This window comes from Thermobia domestica, chromosome 8 (genome assembly GCF_964235325.1).
Source record: "Thermobia domestica chromosome 8, izTheDome1.hap1.1, whole genome shotgun sequence".
Lineage (NCBI taxonomy): Eukaryota > Metazoa > Arthropoda > Insecta > Zygentoma > Lepismatidae > Thermobia > Thermobia domestica.
This window is the reverse complement of record NC_137461.1, coordinates 244546456-244566029: the sequence shown is the minus strand read 5'-3', so window position 1 is coordinate 244566029 and position 19574 is coordinate 244546456. Positions and strand designations below refer to the sequence as shown.

Below are 19574 nucleotides of genomic sequence, written 5' to 3'. Positions count from 1 at the left end.
ATGCCTTCTGCATCTGAATGGGCCTCCCCAAATTTACAGAGAAATCGGCGCCCTTGGGTTCATCATCTGCTCAAATCGAAAGTGGTAGAACACAATTTCTAGTTTGAACGTTCATTCCAACAGAACAGAAATGGTAATATATAACGACGAATGGTTTCTAATAATCGATTCAGCATTTGAAGGAAACATACCATCTCCATACGTAAAATTGGAAGTAGTTGGAAATATCCTAGTATTTCTGGTTTGAGTGCTGATTTACATGAAGGAAAAACGGAATGATATATCTCCTAGATATGACTCCTAGATAAAGAAGCACAGACCGAGGGTGGCTCCTGGAGGTCATCACCTACTTACTCCCGAAATTCTGACTTTTCTATAAATTTACACTAATTTTATGGGTGATTTTATAAAATTTTATATAATTTATCTTTAAACTGAATTTGCAGACCCCGTAAATTTCTGCTACGTGCCTGATGAGACGTAAAAGTATATTTGAATATCGGATCCAAATACGGAGCTATCGCCAAGGATTGAGTGAAATATTTAAATTAAAATATGACACCAACAACAACAACAAAAAAAAAAACCTTTAGATTATTTAGAAACAAATAAAATTATTTATTATACTTACCATTTGCTTTCATTCGGTCTATCATAGCTTCAGCAGATGTCTTTGCACAATCATTAAACTTTGGATCTGATGCATCGCATATTGTTGTGTAGTCAGCTGTAAAGACGTAATAATATTGTGTAAGACATAGCTGCACATTAAACTGCAAACAATGTTGATGAATTATTATTATTACCTCAAGCTTATTATTATTCCATCCTCACACTGTCTGTCTACTCTACTATTTTGGTAAGATTAGATTACTTATTAAATTCCAGATGCATAAATAAAGACGCTCCCTGACCCGTTTTCAATTCTGAATACAAATATCAGTATAATATAGGTACCAACTATTTTAATGTAACGAAAACTTTTAGTTTAATGTTCCATGAGTGATACCCATTAGGCTAATGGAAAGGAATATTTAAGACAAGTGAATGATGATGTAATAACTTGTGGAATGAGAATGTGAGAGAAAACGGGAGTACCCTAAGAGAACCCACGATGATGACCATCAGAAACTTACTTGGCTGGAAGTTGAACAAGCGATTTCACTCATCAGAAGTAAGCGTTTTGCCACTGCGCCCTCCTATTTCAATGAAAAATATACCTTCGGTTTTACGACACGTATACATAAAAAATAAAGTGGTGAGGTGAGTGGAAATACTTTACCAACTGTGATACAAAACTGACAAGTAAGGGACCATATGGTTGTCGCGCAAATCAGATGCAGACATACGCCATCTGATTGAGTATGAAAAGATATGGAGAACAGAGAAATTTAAGGTGCTAAGGGCCATAGGGAGCGGAGCGAGGAAAGAGGAAACATTGAATGTCCGCAAAATTGAAGAAAGTCAGGAATGACGGGAAAAGATAATTTCTTGCAAGTCAACCAAAAGAAAGAAAATAAACATAACAAGGGCATCAAGGACGAAGAAAGATCATAATCAGGGTTGCCATCCGGACCGCAGTGTTGCCAGCGCTGCATAACATTGATATGGAAGATATAGCACAGTATAGCAATTCATGCACAAGGAAAAATATTAGTAACACAAATGACAATTGAAAAGACTCTGTACACGCACGTAAAAAGGTTTATCGTGCGACGTAAAACTCAAAGATTTATTTCATTTTATTTTCTCCTTGATGTGGGGAACCCTTAGTTCGGGGGCCTGACACAGCCATGAGACGTCCCTGAATCACCCTGGAAGTTATATAAGAAATTAGGGAAATGGAACCAAGAGAAATCTGACGAAGAATTGAATTCCGGTCTGTTACTAAATGTATGTTCTCTTAATCATTGGAGAGCAAATACCTGGTTAGCTGCGATCTCACGACGTAATAAATAATAAACAAACAATAACAACAACAACAACAACAAAAAACTGGTTGATCCTGTATTTGCTGTTTGGTTTCTCGCCTTTCCTATGTAAACAAATCTATTTACAGCCATGAGTATATCTTCTCGTCTATAAAATTCATCAAACTTTTCCACTTTCTTAGGATATTTTTCGCAGCACGTGTTCCATATAATACTACAGCCTATAAAAATGGGTATGTTATGTAGAGCGCATATCATTAACATTCACAAAATGCTCAATTACCTTTCGCTAACAATAGAATTAATCACTGTTGACACAGTGACATATGTGCCAGCTTTAACGAATGACCTTCAGTGCATACTGAGTAGTTTATTGACACTTACACAGTTGTGTTTGAATTCCATTAACTTGATGAATGCAAAACTGAATTTTTTGTTTTGTTTTGTTTTTTTAATAGCTCGTAAGACGGAAACGGACCAGAATTTTATTTTTACTTTCGAGCGATGCTAGAAGAAAGTAAGGTAATTACTAAAAAATCGCATTCGGAATTTCAACGGCTTTATACAGGTATATTCCATGACTCCTACATACTGAGAAGTTATTTTTGGATATCTGTAGATCAGTTTCTTCATCAGATGGAGAAACAATCAAATTGACCATGTTTTAACATATAGAACAAGAAGACAGTCTAGTATAATTAATGTTCGGCCATTTAGAGGAACTGACCGTGACAATGATCACTACCTAGTAACAACGATAATAAGAGAAAGATTATCGTTGACTAAAGGAAAGATTCAATATCTGAAAAGGGGAGGTTTAATTTAAAGGAATTAGAGGAGAACCAGGCGAAAGGGGAGTACTGGATTGAAGTATCTAATCTCGGTTTTAGAAGATTCGAAACGCACTAGTGTTGAAGATAATTGGGTTGAAATTAGGGACAGCATTAAAATTTCAGCAAAAGAAAAAATTAGGGCACGCGGAAATACATAGGAACAAATCACGATTCGACTAGGAATGCACTAAACTAGCAGAGAAGAGAGAACAGACAAAACCGCGTTAGCTACAAAATCCGAACGATATAAGTGCACAAAATTTCGTGTACATTAGGCTCGAATCTTCCAAAACTTTTAGAACAAAGAAACGTGATTTTCTGAGAGCTAAAATTAATGAATTTGAAGATGATAGAACTGTAAAATAAAAAAATAAAAAAAGAAAGAAAATATTCGGAACCTGCATAAAGGTTACTGAATTTAAGAAAGGCTATAAACTTCGTGTTTATATGTTAAAGAAAGCCGACAGAACAACCCTAATTGACACAGGCAGCATTTTGAAAAGATGGAAAGATTTCTTTAATAATTTGTTTAACAAGCAACCAAAAACTAATGGTCTTGGAGAAAGAGAAATGCGCACAGCAGAACCGTATATTCCAGAAGTTAAACCACACAGAGATGCAAATTGCTATAAAGAAATTAAAGAAGCGAAAATTTTCGGCCGTGCACGAAATTCTGGCTGAGTTAATTTAAGCTGTTAGGGGAAAATTGTGGAACAAGATACACAGACTCATTATCCTTACCTGGAACAAGGAGGAATTGCCACATAACTAGAAAGAATCAATAATGTTTCTTCCCATTCACAAGAAAAACGACAAACTTGATTATAATAATTATCAAGGCACCTCTCTTCTGTCAATGTTCATAAAATCGTGATGTAAGAATTGGTGGAATGAAATGTGGAAGGAAACGGCAGTACCCCGAGATAACCCACGGATACGATATTGCCCACCACAAATTTACTTGGACCCCACGCACTAGAGTTAAGCGCTCTACCAACGAGCCACCGTGACCCCCAATGTACGAAATGGAGGGAGAACTATAACGTGGTGACTCTTACCTTTTATTTACTGTTGAATGTCTGTTTTGTAAATATGAAATTGTTTGATCCTCCGTTGTGTGGCAGTGGTCAATGAGCGGTCAAATCATCTGAAGATCAATAGTATTGCAAATGCACCGACAGATTCGTTTTGAAGTATTTTCCAAGAACGTACAGTCACGAAAGAAAGTATTCTTCAATAGACTTATCAACTTATAACTTTTCTAAGGATAGCAACAAAAAGATCCAAATTAATTCATTTGTTCCCGAATTATTGGCAAATGAAAATTTCTCAACTGTCAAGTACTTTCTTTCGCGTGTGTACTACAAACTTACCATTCATGGTAAGATAGAAAAAAAATTATTTCCTAAAACTTACCCCAAACCCTTCTGAATTTCATTTTAAAAAATACTGATGTAAAAGTTCTATTTTAGACCTAATTTTAGTAGCGGCATCTGAAACAAGTTACATCGAAAAAAAAAAAAAAAAAAACCTTATCGCTACGAGATAAGGGAAAAACTTAGCTAACGCCTTAATGCTAAGGACCAATCAATCGGTATCTTCCATCACGGTAATATTGCGAAATTTCAATATTATATATTTTGTGATATTCGATACATCGGTCACGTTGCTTAATATATCAATGTCGATTTTCGATAATAAACAATGAATATTGTACAGCCCTAGTTCAGGGTTGATTATTGTATGTTCCTGATCTATGACTACGGTGATTTATTTGTCTGTAAAAATGTGTATACTCCAAGGAGTAATGGACCGTATGTAAAGTCAATAATTCTCGAATATGTTGAAATGTAATAATTTCATAAATCTATTGCAGCATCAGAAGGTAAGTGAAAGACGCAGTTTTAATCTTTCCATGAAGTAAAAGACCAAATAATCAGATATAGGCAATGAATAGCTCGTATCCATGTATAATTGGAAAATCAAAACGAATATTATCATATAATATGACGATATTAACTACAATTAATTGGAGAATGAGGGAGGGGCACGGTGGCTCAGTGGTAGAGCGTTCACCTCTGGTGCAAAGAGCTCCTGGTTCTTTCCTACGCCATGAGTTTGTGGTAGACAATATCGTGTCCCTATGTTTTCTGTCTCCTTTGGACTACACACTATTACCTGAGACACAAAACTGAATGATTTAGTTTCATTTTTTTTCACTTTGGAAAACATTTACGTTATTTCTTTAAGATCACCGTCCAACGATTATGCTCTTTAGACTAAGGGAGATAGACAATTAAGACAAGTGAATTATGATGGGAAAATTGGTGAAATGAAAATATGGGAGAAAAGGGAAGTCCCAGAGAAAACTCACAAAAAGGTGCTGTCCATCATATAACTTACTTAGCCGGGAATCGACCCATGGACCCCACACACCACAGGTGAAACCTCTACCACTGAACCACTGTGCCTCTTGCTATTTCTTTCACGTACACCCTGCAGGAAGAGTGCGATTTCCGCTCCTTATGAAGCATAAATATAAGAAAAATGTTTGTTGTCCAGCAACTTTCCTTGATGACATTGCGCGGGTGTAAAATTTTTCTTAATTTGCACATTGTGTAGACTCTATTTGTAGATATTTCAATTAGCCCAATGATGTGAAGTCCCACCTTTATAATCGTTAGTTTCTGAGCTTGAGCTCTGTATAAAAAGTATCAAACATTCGTAGTTGTATTCCCTATTAAGAAAGTAGCTACGCACGGCGTGGGTCCTGGGGGTCCGAAACCTTCCTCGAAATCCCGATTTTGTTGTAAATTTAGACTAATTTTAAGGATGGTTTTACAAATTTTGTTATAATTTATCCTCATATTAAATCCCCCCTTCAAAATAAACTCTTGCGTTATTGTTTGTTCCCTATTAATATATGGTTACTTTTTCGGGGATAATCTTCCTTTTTAAGCACTAAACAATACGAGAGGAGACTTTCCATTTAAAGTAGAATCAGAACCACTGCTCGGATTTGTATCCGAAGGAAGTACGTGAACGCAGGAAGCACGCGCGTTTACACTTGGACCACGTCTTCTTGTTCACCTCAACCATAGGTTGGTGGGCGACAAGGAAACTTTAAAACTTTTCTCTCACTTGGTAGAGCTGTTTTATACTTTGATGAGGCCTTTTCTTCGTAACTGCATCTAGATATTCTATCCTAAGTCTTCCTCTTCCTGGTTTTCCTTCTGCCTTTCCCTCTATCAGCACGGTGATCCAATCGCAGTGCCGAATAAGATGGCCAAGCATGCTGTTTCTTCTTTTTCCTATTATCTTCATGATCTGTCGTCCTTCATTAGCTTCCTTTAGTGGGGCACATATTAGTACATGGCAGGGGCGGATCCAGGACGGACTTCTGGGGGGCGGTGGGTTGTAATACTGCTACTTAGAGCTACTTTTAGAGCTCCAAACTCTTGGATGGGTTCCCTCCCCTGGATCCGCCACTGGTACATGGACTTGCAAAGTATCAGGGTTGTCCACTAAATGAGATAAGAACTTTCATGACGAGATACAAGAAGATCCAGGCAGATGAAAGTGTACAGAAACATACTTTCCGAGTCGAGTCGAGACATCACTTTCACGATACCTCTTTAAGACGAGACACATGCAAACTTGTTTCTTACGCATCCCTACCAAGTAGATATAATTATATATACAGAGTGTCTCAAAAGTCCCTGGGTAACTGTTATTATCAGAGTTACAACAAAATGTAAAAGGGGAAACCGTCTCCAAATATGATGTTTTCAATCTAAAGTGCAGGATTTTTTTTTTTTTTTAAATCGGAATAGCCATATGCGCTGTACGCTCTTTATGCACCCAATGTTAAATGAAAATGAAACGTTGCCGTTTACGTGAACCCACAAGATAAAGGATCAAAGTTACTGTCTTTTACTCTAACGTGTCAATGACCGGCCCACATTTCAAACATGCCCCCATTCACCATACTATTAAAAAATTTGTCCACCTTTCCCTCCCCAAACCCCAGGTAAATGGCAACGTTGCGTTTCCAACGGGCCCATAAAGAGTGTACAGCTCAAACAGCTGGTCCAATTAAAAAAAAAATCCTTCACTTTAGATTGAAAACATCATATTTGGAGACGGTTTCCCCTCTTATATTTTGTTGTAACTCTGATAACAACAGAGTTACACTATGTCAGGGGACTTTAGAGACACCCTGTATATATATTAATGAAGGAAAACTTAACTATTGGTTTTCCTATTCTCAATAACAAAACCGTACATAAAATAGGCCTGGAGGGATCAGGCTCTTATAAATAGATACAGCTTCCTAACGTCTCCCAGCTCTATCCCTGCTGGTCTAGTAGATAGCGCGTCCTCCTATCCTCCTGAACGTGTGGTCCCGGGTTTGATTACCGGTAAAATAACATAAATAACTTAAACGGATTATGGTTCTGCGGATTCCACCTTAACCTGTAGGAGGTCCACATCTCATATAGCCTCGCTGCTAAAAAGACAAAAAAAATCAATAAACTAACAAACAAATCTAGTGTCTCTCACAGTTGAGTGATAGGCCTACAATAAACAATCAAATTCTTGGGAAGATTTACGTGTATTTCACTTAAAATTTTTCTTCTTCTTGACTAACAAGGGAACCTTCCGAAAATGATAGTTGCAGTGAAAGATATGGCCTATGCCAATTGAAAGAGCTGTAACAGAGATGAGCATTCCCAAAAAATTAGCTGCCCATAGCAATAGGTTCAAGAAATATAAGGGGTGGAAGTTCGGGAAACAGCAAGGTTGGACAAGGGGGAAAAGTGCAAATACCGCAAAAAAAAGGGGGGCACGGCAAAATACAATGCTGACAAGTGATGTATAGAAAGAGGCTTACCACAATAGGGAACAAATGGAGGCCACCAGTAGGGTTAACAGTGTTGCCAACTGCAATGAAAAGTGTATGTTTTGCAAAGAGCACTATATGAATTGAGTGCAATATCCAGTGTCCTGTAGAACATAAGATATGGCGTGTATAATCAGTGGTACAATCTAACAAAAGAAAATAGAAAAAACAGAAGTACGAAAAATACGGAAAAGACGAAGTTGGCCATAATGCGCCACATTTGATCACGAGCTGTGCATATTAGAATGAACAAAACAAGAAGCACCGACTATGCAGGAAACCGACGTACCTAGAGTCGAAAATGAAAACGAGTTCCAAAGTTGGCAGCACTGACCATGAACATCCAGACAAGTCTAATATAGTTAGGCCACTCGCTTCACAAAAAGAAAATTCCGGCAACAGGCATCACTCGGAATGCATCCATGCTAGAGTGATTGAGGCAATGCCAAGTCGGGGAACATGAAATGGTTGGCTTGAGCCAACAACCTATAATAGAAGTAAACATTATGTCATGGTTGGGTCGTATGTGGGAATATACAAGGGTGTCTCACCAAACTTTGTGACCTGAAAGATTTGAGAAACGAACAAAAATGTGACGGATCCAGTTGTGCAGGAATGTACCAATGTCAGGGGATGATAAAAGTCTGTGAGAAGCAAGTGCCCCCAGGATCCCCATCATAGGGCCCCAGGAGCCAACTTCAAACTTTCAAATGGCAACAGGAACCGAGTGGTGCCTCTGTCGATAGATCATGGAATGTGCAACAATACATATAGGAAACATTTGCTATATGAAGCCTGTTTTTCAAAATGGCCACCACAAATATATGTTGTGTCTTAACATGGCATCGAACATTGTGATCTCAAATTGCTGCGAAGCGAAAAGAGATGTTGCAAATCCAATTGCACAGAAATGTACTCGTGTCGAGGGCCAAGAAAACTTTGTAAGAAGCAAGTCCCCAGGATCTCCATCATAAGGCTCGAGGGGTCAACCGCAACATTTCAAATGGGGACAGGGGGCGGATGATATTTCTCTGGATAGATACAACACCGCCTATAAGAAACATTTGCCATATGAAGCACGGGTTCCAAACTGGCCGCCAAAAATACACGTTGTTCTTGTCACCGAGCAGATATTTTTTGGCGGCCATTTTGAAATCCCATATAGTAAATATTTCTGATATGCGTTGTTGCATATTCCATGATTTATCGAAAGAAATATAACTCGACCGATGGTGCTATTTGAAAGTTTGAAGTTGGCCCCTCGGACCCTATGATGGGGGACTTGGGGGCACTTGCGTCTCACAGAAGTTTCTCTCCCGCTGACATGGGTACATTCTTGCACAACTGGATGTGTCACATTTTTTTTTTTTTTTCGCTTTGAAACTATTTCAGTCGCAGAGTTAGGTGGGACACTCTGGATACATCATATAGGCGGTGATAGTACTGCAGACAGCAACACACAGCAGATCAAGCCTTTGATTATGTTTGCTTTCTACTGGTGTGAATATGTGATAGAAAGACCACCAAAGGTTTCGACACCTCTAGAGTACTGTTTCGAGACATACACAGGCGATCATTGTACCATGTATGACGGATTGGCAGTATTCCGCTGTGCTCACTGCAAATGTATATTCTGTTTGGACCATTGTCTCATCGAACAATTGCACATACAATGTGGACGAGCATGTGCAAATGATGCGAAGGCTAATGCCTCTTGCCGGAATTTTCTTTTTGTGAAGCAAGTGGCCTAACTATATTAGAATTGTCTGGATTTTCATGGTCAGTGCTGCCAACTTTGGAACTCGTTTTTCTTTTCGACTCTAGGTACGTCGGTTTCCTGCATAGTCGGTGCTTCTTGTTTTGTTCATTCTAATATGCACAGCTCGTGATCAAATGTGGCGCATTATGGCCAACTTCGTCTTTTCCGTATTTTTCGTACTTCTGTTTTTTCTATTTTCTATTGTTAGATTGTACCACTGATTATACACGTCATATCTTATGTTCTACATGACACTGAATATTGCACTCACTACATATAGTGCTCTTTGCAAAACATACACTTTTCATTGCAGTTGGCAACACTGTTAACCCCACTGGTGGCCTTCATTTGTTCCCTATTATGGCAAGTCTCTTTCTATACATCACTTGTCAGCATTGTATTTTGCCGTGCCCCCCTTTTTTTGCGGTATTTGCACTTTTCCCCCTTGTCCAACCTTGCTGTTTCCCGAACTTCCATCCCTTATATTTCTTGAACCTATTGCTATGGGCAGCTAATTTTTTGGGAATGCTCATCTCTGTTACAGCTCTTTCAATTGGCATAGGCCACATCTTTCACTGCAACTATCATTTTCGGAAGGTTCCCTTGTAAGATTCACATAGTTTAGACTTGTTGAAAGAAGCATGGCCAGCTATCTCACTTTCAAAGGTTTTATTCGGAAAATACTTCATAAATTTCTAAGAAATCAATAGTACACGGCGTTATACCTTCTTACCATTTAAATCTTTGAAGTGTAATGACGGAACGCCTAGAAGAGTATCGGGCTAAATTTTAAAACATTTGGCCCTCTCCGCTGGCCTACGGGTATCCTTGTGGTAAAGAACAAAAATTTGCTTTTGCAATCATTCACTTACATGAATCATCCGTCTCCTTTAACCTAAAAGGTATACTTTAAATCGTATACTTTAAATTCATTTAAAATATTTGTTATGTCCTGTATCCCTCAATTTCAAGGGTCTCAGACTTTACAGAAATATATTAGGCCTATTTCGAAAATAATGAATGAGCTGGAAACTATACATGAGATGTAAGGAAGCCTAAATTCGCCACTGAATTATGAAATATTCTCAAATCATTTATTAAGAGTATGGACAGTAATACTGAAATACTAGAGTGAAGAAATTTCAAAATTGCAATTGAAAATTTAAAAAAAAAAAAAATCTTTCATGAGAATATTCACTGTCCAAGCAAAGATACATTCCTAAGCTATGATTTTCTTTCAAGTTTGAACTTATAATTCCCCTAATTTGTAGGTGCACTAAATCTCAGCTATCGTGAAGTTTGAATTCATAAAGATCTTCAATTCTTGTCAGCAAACTACAAAAACGATTAGCTGGACAATTTCACTAAAATGAAATGAAATATCTCAGTTTAACATCCCACGATTACGTCGATTATGCCCTCTAGGCTAAGGAAGACGGATATTGAGGCAAGTGCATGATGACGGAAATGTCAGTGGAATGATAATGCAGGGGTGCCCACAAGGGGGGGCTATGACGCAAACTGTGTCATTGAAATATTTGGGGGGTTAAAAATCTATATAAATATGTTTGAGGGGGTGTAAAAATTAATCGAAAAGATTTTTTTTTATGGAAGAACACCTACGGACAGACAATTGAGGGGGGTGCGTCATGGACATGAGGGGGGGTGGGCACCACTGGATAATGTGGGAAGTAATGTAAGTACCCGGAGAAAACTACAGATGCGATGTTGTCCACTGCAAACTTACTTGACTGGGGATTGATCCAAGGACCCCACACACCACAGGTAAGTTCTCTGCCATTGAGCCACATGCCCCTGTATTACTGCAGTGAATAACTGTCCTTGTAAGATTTATCGTAGGACCAGAAATACCTGTTTAAGTTGACACCAGGGGCATTATTAGCAGTTGATCTCTCCCCCTGAGTTTGGGGAACACTTGCTTTCTAATATATTTTACGCTAATACACTAATATAAAATGTAAACTTCGATCCATGGAGTCTTGGCAAAATCTAAAATGACACTACTCTGCACACACCTTCGATCTCACATCTTAAAATAACTTTTAGGGGGGGGGGTCAAAATATTAATTCAAAAATACCTACCTTAATGTACTACAGGTGGATGTCAATTTTGGAGTCATTTCACTTTTTTACACTATATTACTAAGTATTTGCAGAGGCCTCTCAGCAGATTTAGCCCGGGCCCGGGGGACCTAGCTCCCCTGTTTTGAATGACAATACTAATTTAAGCTATTATTTATATATTTTTGAAAGTTAATAGTAAACTCATGATATTAATAAGAATTAAATCTTTAAGTTTTACGTCCCACTTTTATGCCGGCTAGGCTAAAGGAGACGGTGATGATGAGAAATGAATGAAATGGTTGAATGAAGAAAGTCGGAAGAAACAGAAGAACCCCGAGGAAACCCACGCACATGCTGTTTGTCCACCACAAAGTTCACTTGGCGCGAGCTGGGATTAAACCAAGGACACCCATGCACCAGAGGTGAACGCTCTACCACTGAGCCACCGCGGCCTTAAATTCACGATATACCTATATCATAGTCTGGCTGACTCCCCAGTTTTTACCTTTTGGATCCGCCACTGCCTCTCAGTGCATCTAGCTCTTAAGGTGCCAGGCCTACTTGTTTCAAAATTGTTCCAGTTGTAAAAAGGAGAATATTCATTAAGAAATTCACACCTTTATTTCGTTTTGTGTTTCTCCTCAAAAACTAGATTTTGTAACAACTGCCCTTGGTGAACTATGGTAGTTTGAAAACTTTAGTTGTTTTTATATCTGTTATATCAAAAATAAATTATGGTAGATGTTACTTACATATTTTAGCTTGTCCAAGCACGATACACGTGCTAAAAAGAGCTAAAACTACAGCGAATCTCATCACGATGTCAAAATGGCAATGAAACAAGAAGAACGTTGTTCCTTCAAGATCGCAGGTAATACTGCCGGTATAGCTCCAAGCTTGTGACTGATGAAAGGTGTAAATCTCTCGCTTCACTCCTTCGACATTGAATGCATGACCCCTAATACTTCTCCCACTCCATTTTTCTTTAATGGTCCTTTCCCCCTGCGCTCTCTGCTGCTGTTTGTCTGTATGCTAAGTCCTTGATCAAGCACGAATCCAGTCCTTAAAGAAAGAAAGAAAAACAAGAAATATAGGCAGTTCAAGAAAGAAAAAGAAACGCTTATATAACCACGTGTGGATACAATAAATAACAACAATTTTTAGCATAAGCGTCACGAACACAAAGTTAAGAGTCTTTGTTACCTTCCTCTGATTACAACCGTCTTTTCCCAACATTGTTGAATATTTTTCTTTCCACCCCTTTTTCTTCGGTGGAGTTAATCCTACTACCATTGTTTACATCCGAAGACATTCTGGCTTTATAATTATGAACAGCAGACAATCAGTATCTTCCAGGACATTGACTTACTAAAACATCTTCAATTAGTTTCTTGCTATACACTGACTGTAATGGTAATGTTTGCGATTCTAGATGAATCAATTGCAAGCTTCAATAGCTGTCTTGTAATTTTGCCCAGGTTTCCACGATATAATTCATACAATTTTTACAAGACAGACAATAATTTTGAATAGCCTAAAACGAGACGTTTTCAACGTGCAAGAATGTTTATGTGAGTGCAAGTTCTGAACTGGCCTTGATGTAACTATTTTAAAAAAGATCGCTAATATTCTGAAGGGGGTACTGACGAGAAAAATTGGAGATAAAGGTAAGCTTGCCATATTTTCCTCATGAGAATACGGCATACCTTCCATTACCCCTTCCCCCCAAAAAAGAACAACTTTACAACACAATACACTTTTTGGAAATATTTTCACTCCATTACTTGAAATGGATACAAAGAAGTAATGAATAATCTGTAGTGCAACCTGTTCTCAGGATTTTTTTTTTTCTTCTGGAGAACTTTCTCATGAGTGTTATGCATTTACATGAGATTTATTTTTAAAAAATGATACCCAAATAAATGCTATTTAAGAATGTAGCAGACGAAAAAAAAATCATGAACCTACAGTGTCCTGCATAGACACAATAGTGCGCGTTCTAGAATGACTCAAGAAAATTAAATATTCTTACAATAATAATAATAATAATAATAATAATAATAATAATAATAATAATAATAATAATAATAATAATAATAATGAGATTTTCACACAAAGAAGACTGGTACATGAAATTTTAATCATATATTGTACGAAATATAATTTTCTTTTCTTAAACACTAAACATTACATCTTGCTGATATCGATAAGCTAATATTGAGGGCAGAAATGGGACGGGACTAAAATACGGGACATTTGCCTGTCCTGACTAAATTGACGGGGACGCGGGACACTCGGGTTCAAAATCGGGACTGTCCCGTAAAATACGGGACATATGGCAGGCTTAGAAAAAGGGAAATCTCGGAACGAGGACCCCTATTAGCAAACCTAGCCCTCATCCGTAGGTAGAGCAATGTTGCTACTGACCGAAAAACGTTGTACAGGACAAAAAAAAAAATTGAACATTCATTACTATCTCTTAATAAAATTGCCACTGCATAATCCCTAAAGTTTGAGCTAATCACTAAAATGTTTACTATAATGAGTCTGGAGAGTAATGTTCCTTATAAAACTATATTGTGGTTGGTTGCGTACAGCTTATCGTCTCTTTTAGCAGCAAGGCTATATGATACGTTTATCTACACTTTGATGTGGGTCCGAATCATAAGAGGTTCCACCGGGAAATTGATTCAAGGTCTCCCACGCCGAAGGCAAATATGCTGACCATATAACCACAAAGCTCAAACTTTGTTGTGATTCTTGTTGTTGAAATGTATTTTCGTTTTGTTTCAAATCATCGTTTCAGCGCTTCCAATTATAAATACAGTATGGAGTTCCGGAACTCCATTACTTCACACATTTCGTCCTCTCACCAGTTCTGCTTACCTACCGTTCCAAGTTAGAAAAAGTCTTTTTCAACAATTATTTACAAATCGTTATTGCGGAGGAGTCAGTAAGGCTGAGGGTAAAACATTGAGACAACTTCAATCCAAGGCCGAGGAACTCAACCACGGTCGCTTGATAGTTATATACAGGTCAGATAACTTCGCATGATACATCCGTGTAAGCTTTAACCAAATAGATGTGAAAGTTTCACAGTGAAACCCTGAAAAATCGTACCTTGCGGGAACATTGTTTGACATAGTGTGCAACACTACCAGATCAAGTCTTGCCAATCCAATAAAAAGTTATATTTTTGAAGTACGAGGGTCATGACAAAAGTTTTCTTTTCTTTTTTTTTTTAGATATTCTTTTAAAATTTTACATAAAACCTTTTACAATTTCTCAAATTAATATCCACAAGCTTAAATACACTTTTGCATTCTTAAAAATCAGTAGTCAAAAATTCTTAAATATTCGTTTTATTATTATTATTATTATTATTATTATTATTATTATTATTATTATTATTATTATTATTATTATTATTATTATTATTATTATTATTATTATTATTTTAGAAATTTCATTATTACACGCTGCAATAGCCTCTTCACTTATTTTGAAACGCGTCCTCGAAGCTTTTTCTTGAGCTTTGGTAAGAAGGAAAAGTCGCACAGAGGTAAACCTGGAGAATAAGCCGGGTGAGGCAGAATACGAATTCTACTTTCCTGTTTGCTCAGTGGTAGAATTTTCACCTATAGTGATTGGATCCCTGGTTCGATCCCAGTTCGCGTCAAGTGAACTTTGTGATAGACAAACATCTTGTGAGTGGTTTTCTCAGGGTTCTCCCATTTCTTCCCACTTTCATCATTCTACTATTTCATTCATTTCTCATCATCACCATCTCCTTTAGAATAGCCAGCATAAAAGTGAGACCTAAAACTTAAATATTTGATTTTTCTTTTTCACTTTCCTGTAGAAACTCCGAAGTTTTCGCTGCTGTATGAGCCCGTGTATTGTCGAGAAAGTGATACAATGGAAACTTTGGGTGGGCAAATCTCCAAGCTTCAAAGACATTCGGAAAGCAATAAGTAACGGAGGACTCTGCTGTCACTATGTCGATCATCTAAGTTAGAGAAGAGTGACGGTGTTAGAGAAGAAAGATGCCACCATTACTTTGTCCACGCTCCGTGCTCGTTTCACTTTCGAAGGTGGAGTTTCATTTTGAAGACACCATACTGTCGACTTCTGTTTTGTTACAGGGGCATAGTTGTAAATCCACGTTTCATCACCTGTGACGGTATGAACATATTTGCTTTGCCCCTGCGAAAAACTTTTAAGCATCACTCTACGAAGTCATCTTTTTGCTTAGACGTAAGCACACGTGGGACCCATGGTGGGACGTGGGACTACAATGGTTGATAAAACTGAGATGCAGTCTTAGTCTGAGATGAGCTGAGTCTTTTATTATGGACTGAGCTGAGTCTATGGCGATCCTCTTTCATAAGATTTCTTCCTGATGTGGACATTTTAATCCATAACTGCTGTGAACGCAGACTGAGGCTCTTCTGTCAAGGTTTGTCGATCACGTTTAAATTCTGCAAAGCAATTAGAAATGGTTGCGTATGAAGGGACAAAGTCTTTGAAACACTTTTGTAAACGATCGTTAAGCCTTTTTCAAAATCGTAAGAGATCATTGCACGAAAATCACGTCGCTCGAATTTCAGTCTTGTCGGCTAACAGGCTCAAACTAACTTACGCTTCCAACCCTGTAATTTTCAAAAAATAAACTTGCAGCTTTGCAATTATACCTTTTACATAGAGGGAATATGCTTCTAAACATGACACGTTTCAGTACAGCAATGCTATTTGAATTTTAGTATCTAAAAACTTTCGACATGCTCCTCGTAGCACTACATCCGGTTATTAAACATTTCAAATTTACACGTGACAGGAAAACTTAAAAAAAAAAAAAAAAAAAAACACTTATTATCCAGTGTTACAAAACAAGGACGGTATAGTACAACGAGCATCGAGAAACAACCAAACTTTGGAGGCCTCTATAAAAGTAATAATGCAAGTACTAAGAAACATGCGGCAATACAAACCAAATTACTTTACTGCCGAATTGTATGATCGTATTTTGAACAAGCAGAAGCAAAATTACAAGGAATTGAAAATTTGACTTAAAAGAATTTTGTTTCGAAATAAGTGCTTAGATAAGAATTACACCGAATGGCACCAATTGTTTTCTCAATAGATATAACGATCATAATTCCGTGTACAGCAATACAATGTCTTAAATCGTTTCTGACGTGAAAAACATTGGTAGATAGATACACTGCTTAAATTGGCGTATTTGTGGTGTGGACATCTTTTAAAATGTTCATTACTCTTCTCTGCTTTTATATCATTATAAAAATATATTTTGGAAAATATGAGGGAGAATTCCCTTAATGAAACCCTTAAAAGTGCAATAAATGTTAGAATATAACAATGAAAAGGAAATCTTACCTCTTATTTTTCAACGTATTCCCCTCGACGTTTAATGCAAGTATTCCACCGTTTCTGAAGTGCATGGATACCTCGGTGGAAGAATTCTTTTGATCGAGATTGTAGCCACTCGTGCACCGCATTTTTTTACCTGTTCATCACTATTGAAATGTTTGCCGCCCATCGCTTCTTTGAGTGGTCCAAACAAATGAAAGTCACTGGGGGCAAGGTCTGGTGAATAGGGCGGATGAATGAGACACTCAAATTTTATGTCATCGATAGTCTAAACGGTCAAACGGGCAGTATGCGGTCGGTCGTTGTCATGCTGTAGGAGTACTCCTGAGGACAAAAGTCCTCGCCGTTTACGCCTGATTGCAGGGCGAAGTTGATTTTTCAGCATGTTTGAATACGAGGTACTGGTTACTGTCACTCCTTTTTCCATGTACTGTTCCAAAATTATTCCATTAGAATCCCAGAAGAGAGTGAGTATGACCTTTCCTGCTGATGGTTGAGTGAGGAATTTTTTGGTTTTGGCGAAGAGCTATGCCGTCATTCCTTGCTCGCTTTCTTGGTTTGTGGTTGATGATAGTGAACTCAAGTCTCATCGCCTGCAACAAATCTGTCAGAAATGCATCACCCGCGGCGTTAAAACGACGCAAAAGTTCTTCACAGGCGTCGACGCGACGATCTTTCAATTCAGCAGTCAACTGACGTGGGGCCCACCTTGCTGATGCCTAATTGAAATGCAAAACATTATGCACAATGTGTTGAGCTGAACCAAAGTTAATCTTTATTATTGTTGCGATTTCTTTCAGGGTAATACGCCTGTTGTCCTTTACAAGCTGTTCCAGTAGCGCAATATTGTCGTCGGTCACTACGTGGTGAGCCTGTCCCGGTCGAGGAGCATCCTCCACAGAATTTCTTTCACACATTCCCTACTCAAAAACCGGATCATCGAACGTTGTTCTAATGCGGTGCATGTGCACAGTGGGACGGTCATCTTGAAAATTCTCCTGTGCTGGCGCTTGTTTGACTAGACTCTTTTACCAGCTACTGAAGAAAGAGAATACTGTTAGAAACAATATTGCCAGCTTTCAAAGCAATAGCAGAACCCATTTGAAATTTATAATAAACTTTTAAGGTTTTCATTTGATCCTTCCTCGTATGATTACAAGTTGTCAAAATTACGTTATTTTAAGCAGTGTTGCAAACTTTTCCATTATTTATTACATTTCCAGAACCGTTTAGATATCAAATTGCTGGGAACATCATTACGATCTTTACAATTTGAAAATTCCCACGTGGTTGGGAGTGGTATATATCTAAGCAGTTTTTCGAAATACAGCGTTTCGAAAACAGTTAACATTTCAATTTCTTGTAACTTTGTTCCTATTTAATCGAGGTATGTCACATCATGATCATACTATTACACTCCAAAGTACTTTGGATATGCATTGACCCGTCCATCTTAATACTGTTGCTTCTGTTGTAGAGTTTTATAAAATTTGCAAGTTTGTTATTTTGTAGCGTCCTTGGTTTGTAACACCGAACAGTAATGTGATATAGTTAGCTTGTGTTTAACATGTAAATTTGAAATAGTAATAACTCGACATGCATATAAAGAAATTAAAGAATTAAAAATTTCCCTGTGTAGACGAAGTTTTGCCCGAGTTAATTTTAGTTGGAAAGGAAATACTGTGGAACAAGATACATAATCTCATTATCCTTATCTGGAATAAGGAGGAATTGCTACAAGAGTGGAAAATTCAATCATTGTTCAAATTTACAAAAAAGGCACAAAACTGGTTGGAATAATTATCTGCGCATTTCTCATTTACTAACAGCCTATAAAATCCTCTCAAACATTCTTTTAGCAAGATGAACCCCAAACTCAGATTAAATTATTGGAGATTATCAGTACAGGTTTTGGCAAAATCGATCAACTATCGACCGATATTTACCATTCGACAAGTACTCGAAAATCTGAAAATACAGTACCCAGTACATCGATTATTTATTGATTTTAGTAATACCTACGGCTCCCTTAGGAGGGAAACATTGTATAGCATCCCTACGGAATTTAGAATACCGATAAAGCTAGTTAGATTGATTAAGATATGTTTAAATGAATCCTAAAGTATGTCAGCGTAGGAAAATTCTTGTCTTTAAGCTTTCATGTTGAGAATGGCCTGAAACAAGGAGATGCATTTTCGCCATTATTGTTTAACTTTGGTCTGGAGTACCGGTACTTTAAGGAAAATCAAAAAGCAACCAGGGTTTAGAGCAGAATGATATTCACCAGGTTATAGCGTATGCTAATTACGTAAATATAGTAGGGGATGATAGGAGAAGAACAGAACGAAATGCAGAGGTCTTATTAAGCCTTTGGGGATTTTTGGTATAGATCTGTATCATGGCATCGACCTTCGGGGAAGCATCAAAGAATACGTTTCATGGGCATTTTACAGTCATGCATGCGATGCCTGGGGACAGTGACTTCACAAACATAGACGAAGGGGAAAAGAAAAGAGTAAATTTTAGAACTTTTTTTTTAAAATCCTGACACATCGCTATTAACCCTAAGATTATGTCCGTATCTCGTTGTACAATACGAAGCAAAAAACCTGCAACATGAAAGTTTAAGTTCATTGTGAAACTACGCCTAATAACATAGGCAACCAACCTAA

At 37.6% G+C, this 19574-nt stretch overlaps 1 protein-coding gene across 1 annotated transcript in view; it reads right to left on the bottom strand.

Annotated features, from left to right (window-relative positions):
- LOC145693516 (protein takeout-like) overlaps positions 1 to 12528 on the bottom strand; it is a 76580-nt gene extending 64052 nt beyond the window's left edge. Inside the window, exons 1-2 of the mRNA XM_081769586.1 lie at positions 12264 to 12528; positions 632 to 727 (exon numbers count right to left, since the gene is read on the bottom strand). Coding sequence (XP_081625712.1) covers positions 632 to 727; positions 12264 to 12327 — 160 coding nt within the window. The 5' untranslated portion in view covers positions 12328 to 12528. The remainder of the gene's footprint in view (positions 1 to 631; positions 728 to 12263) is intronic.
- Between the last annotated feature and the right edge of the window lie 7046 nt (positions 12529 to 19574).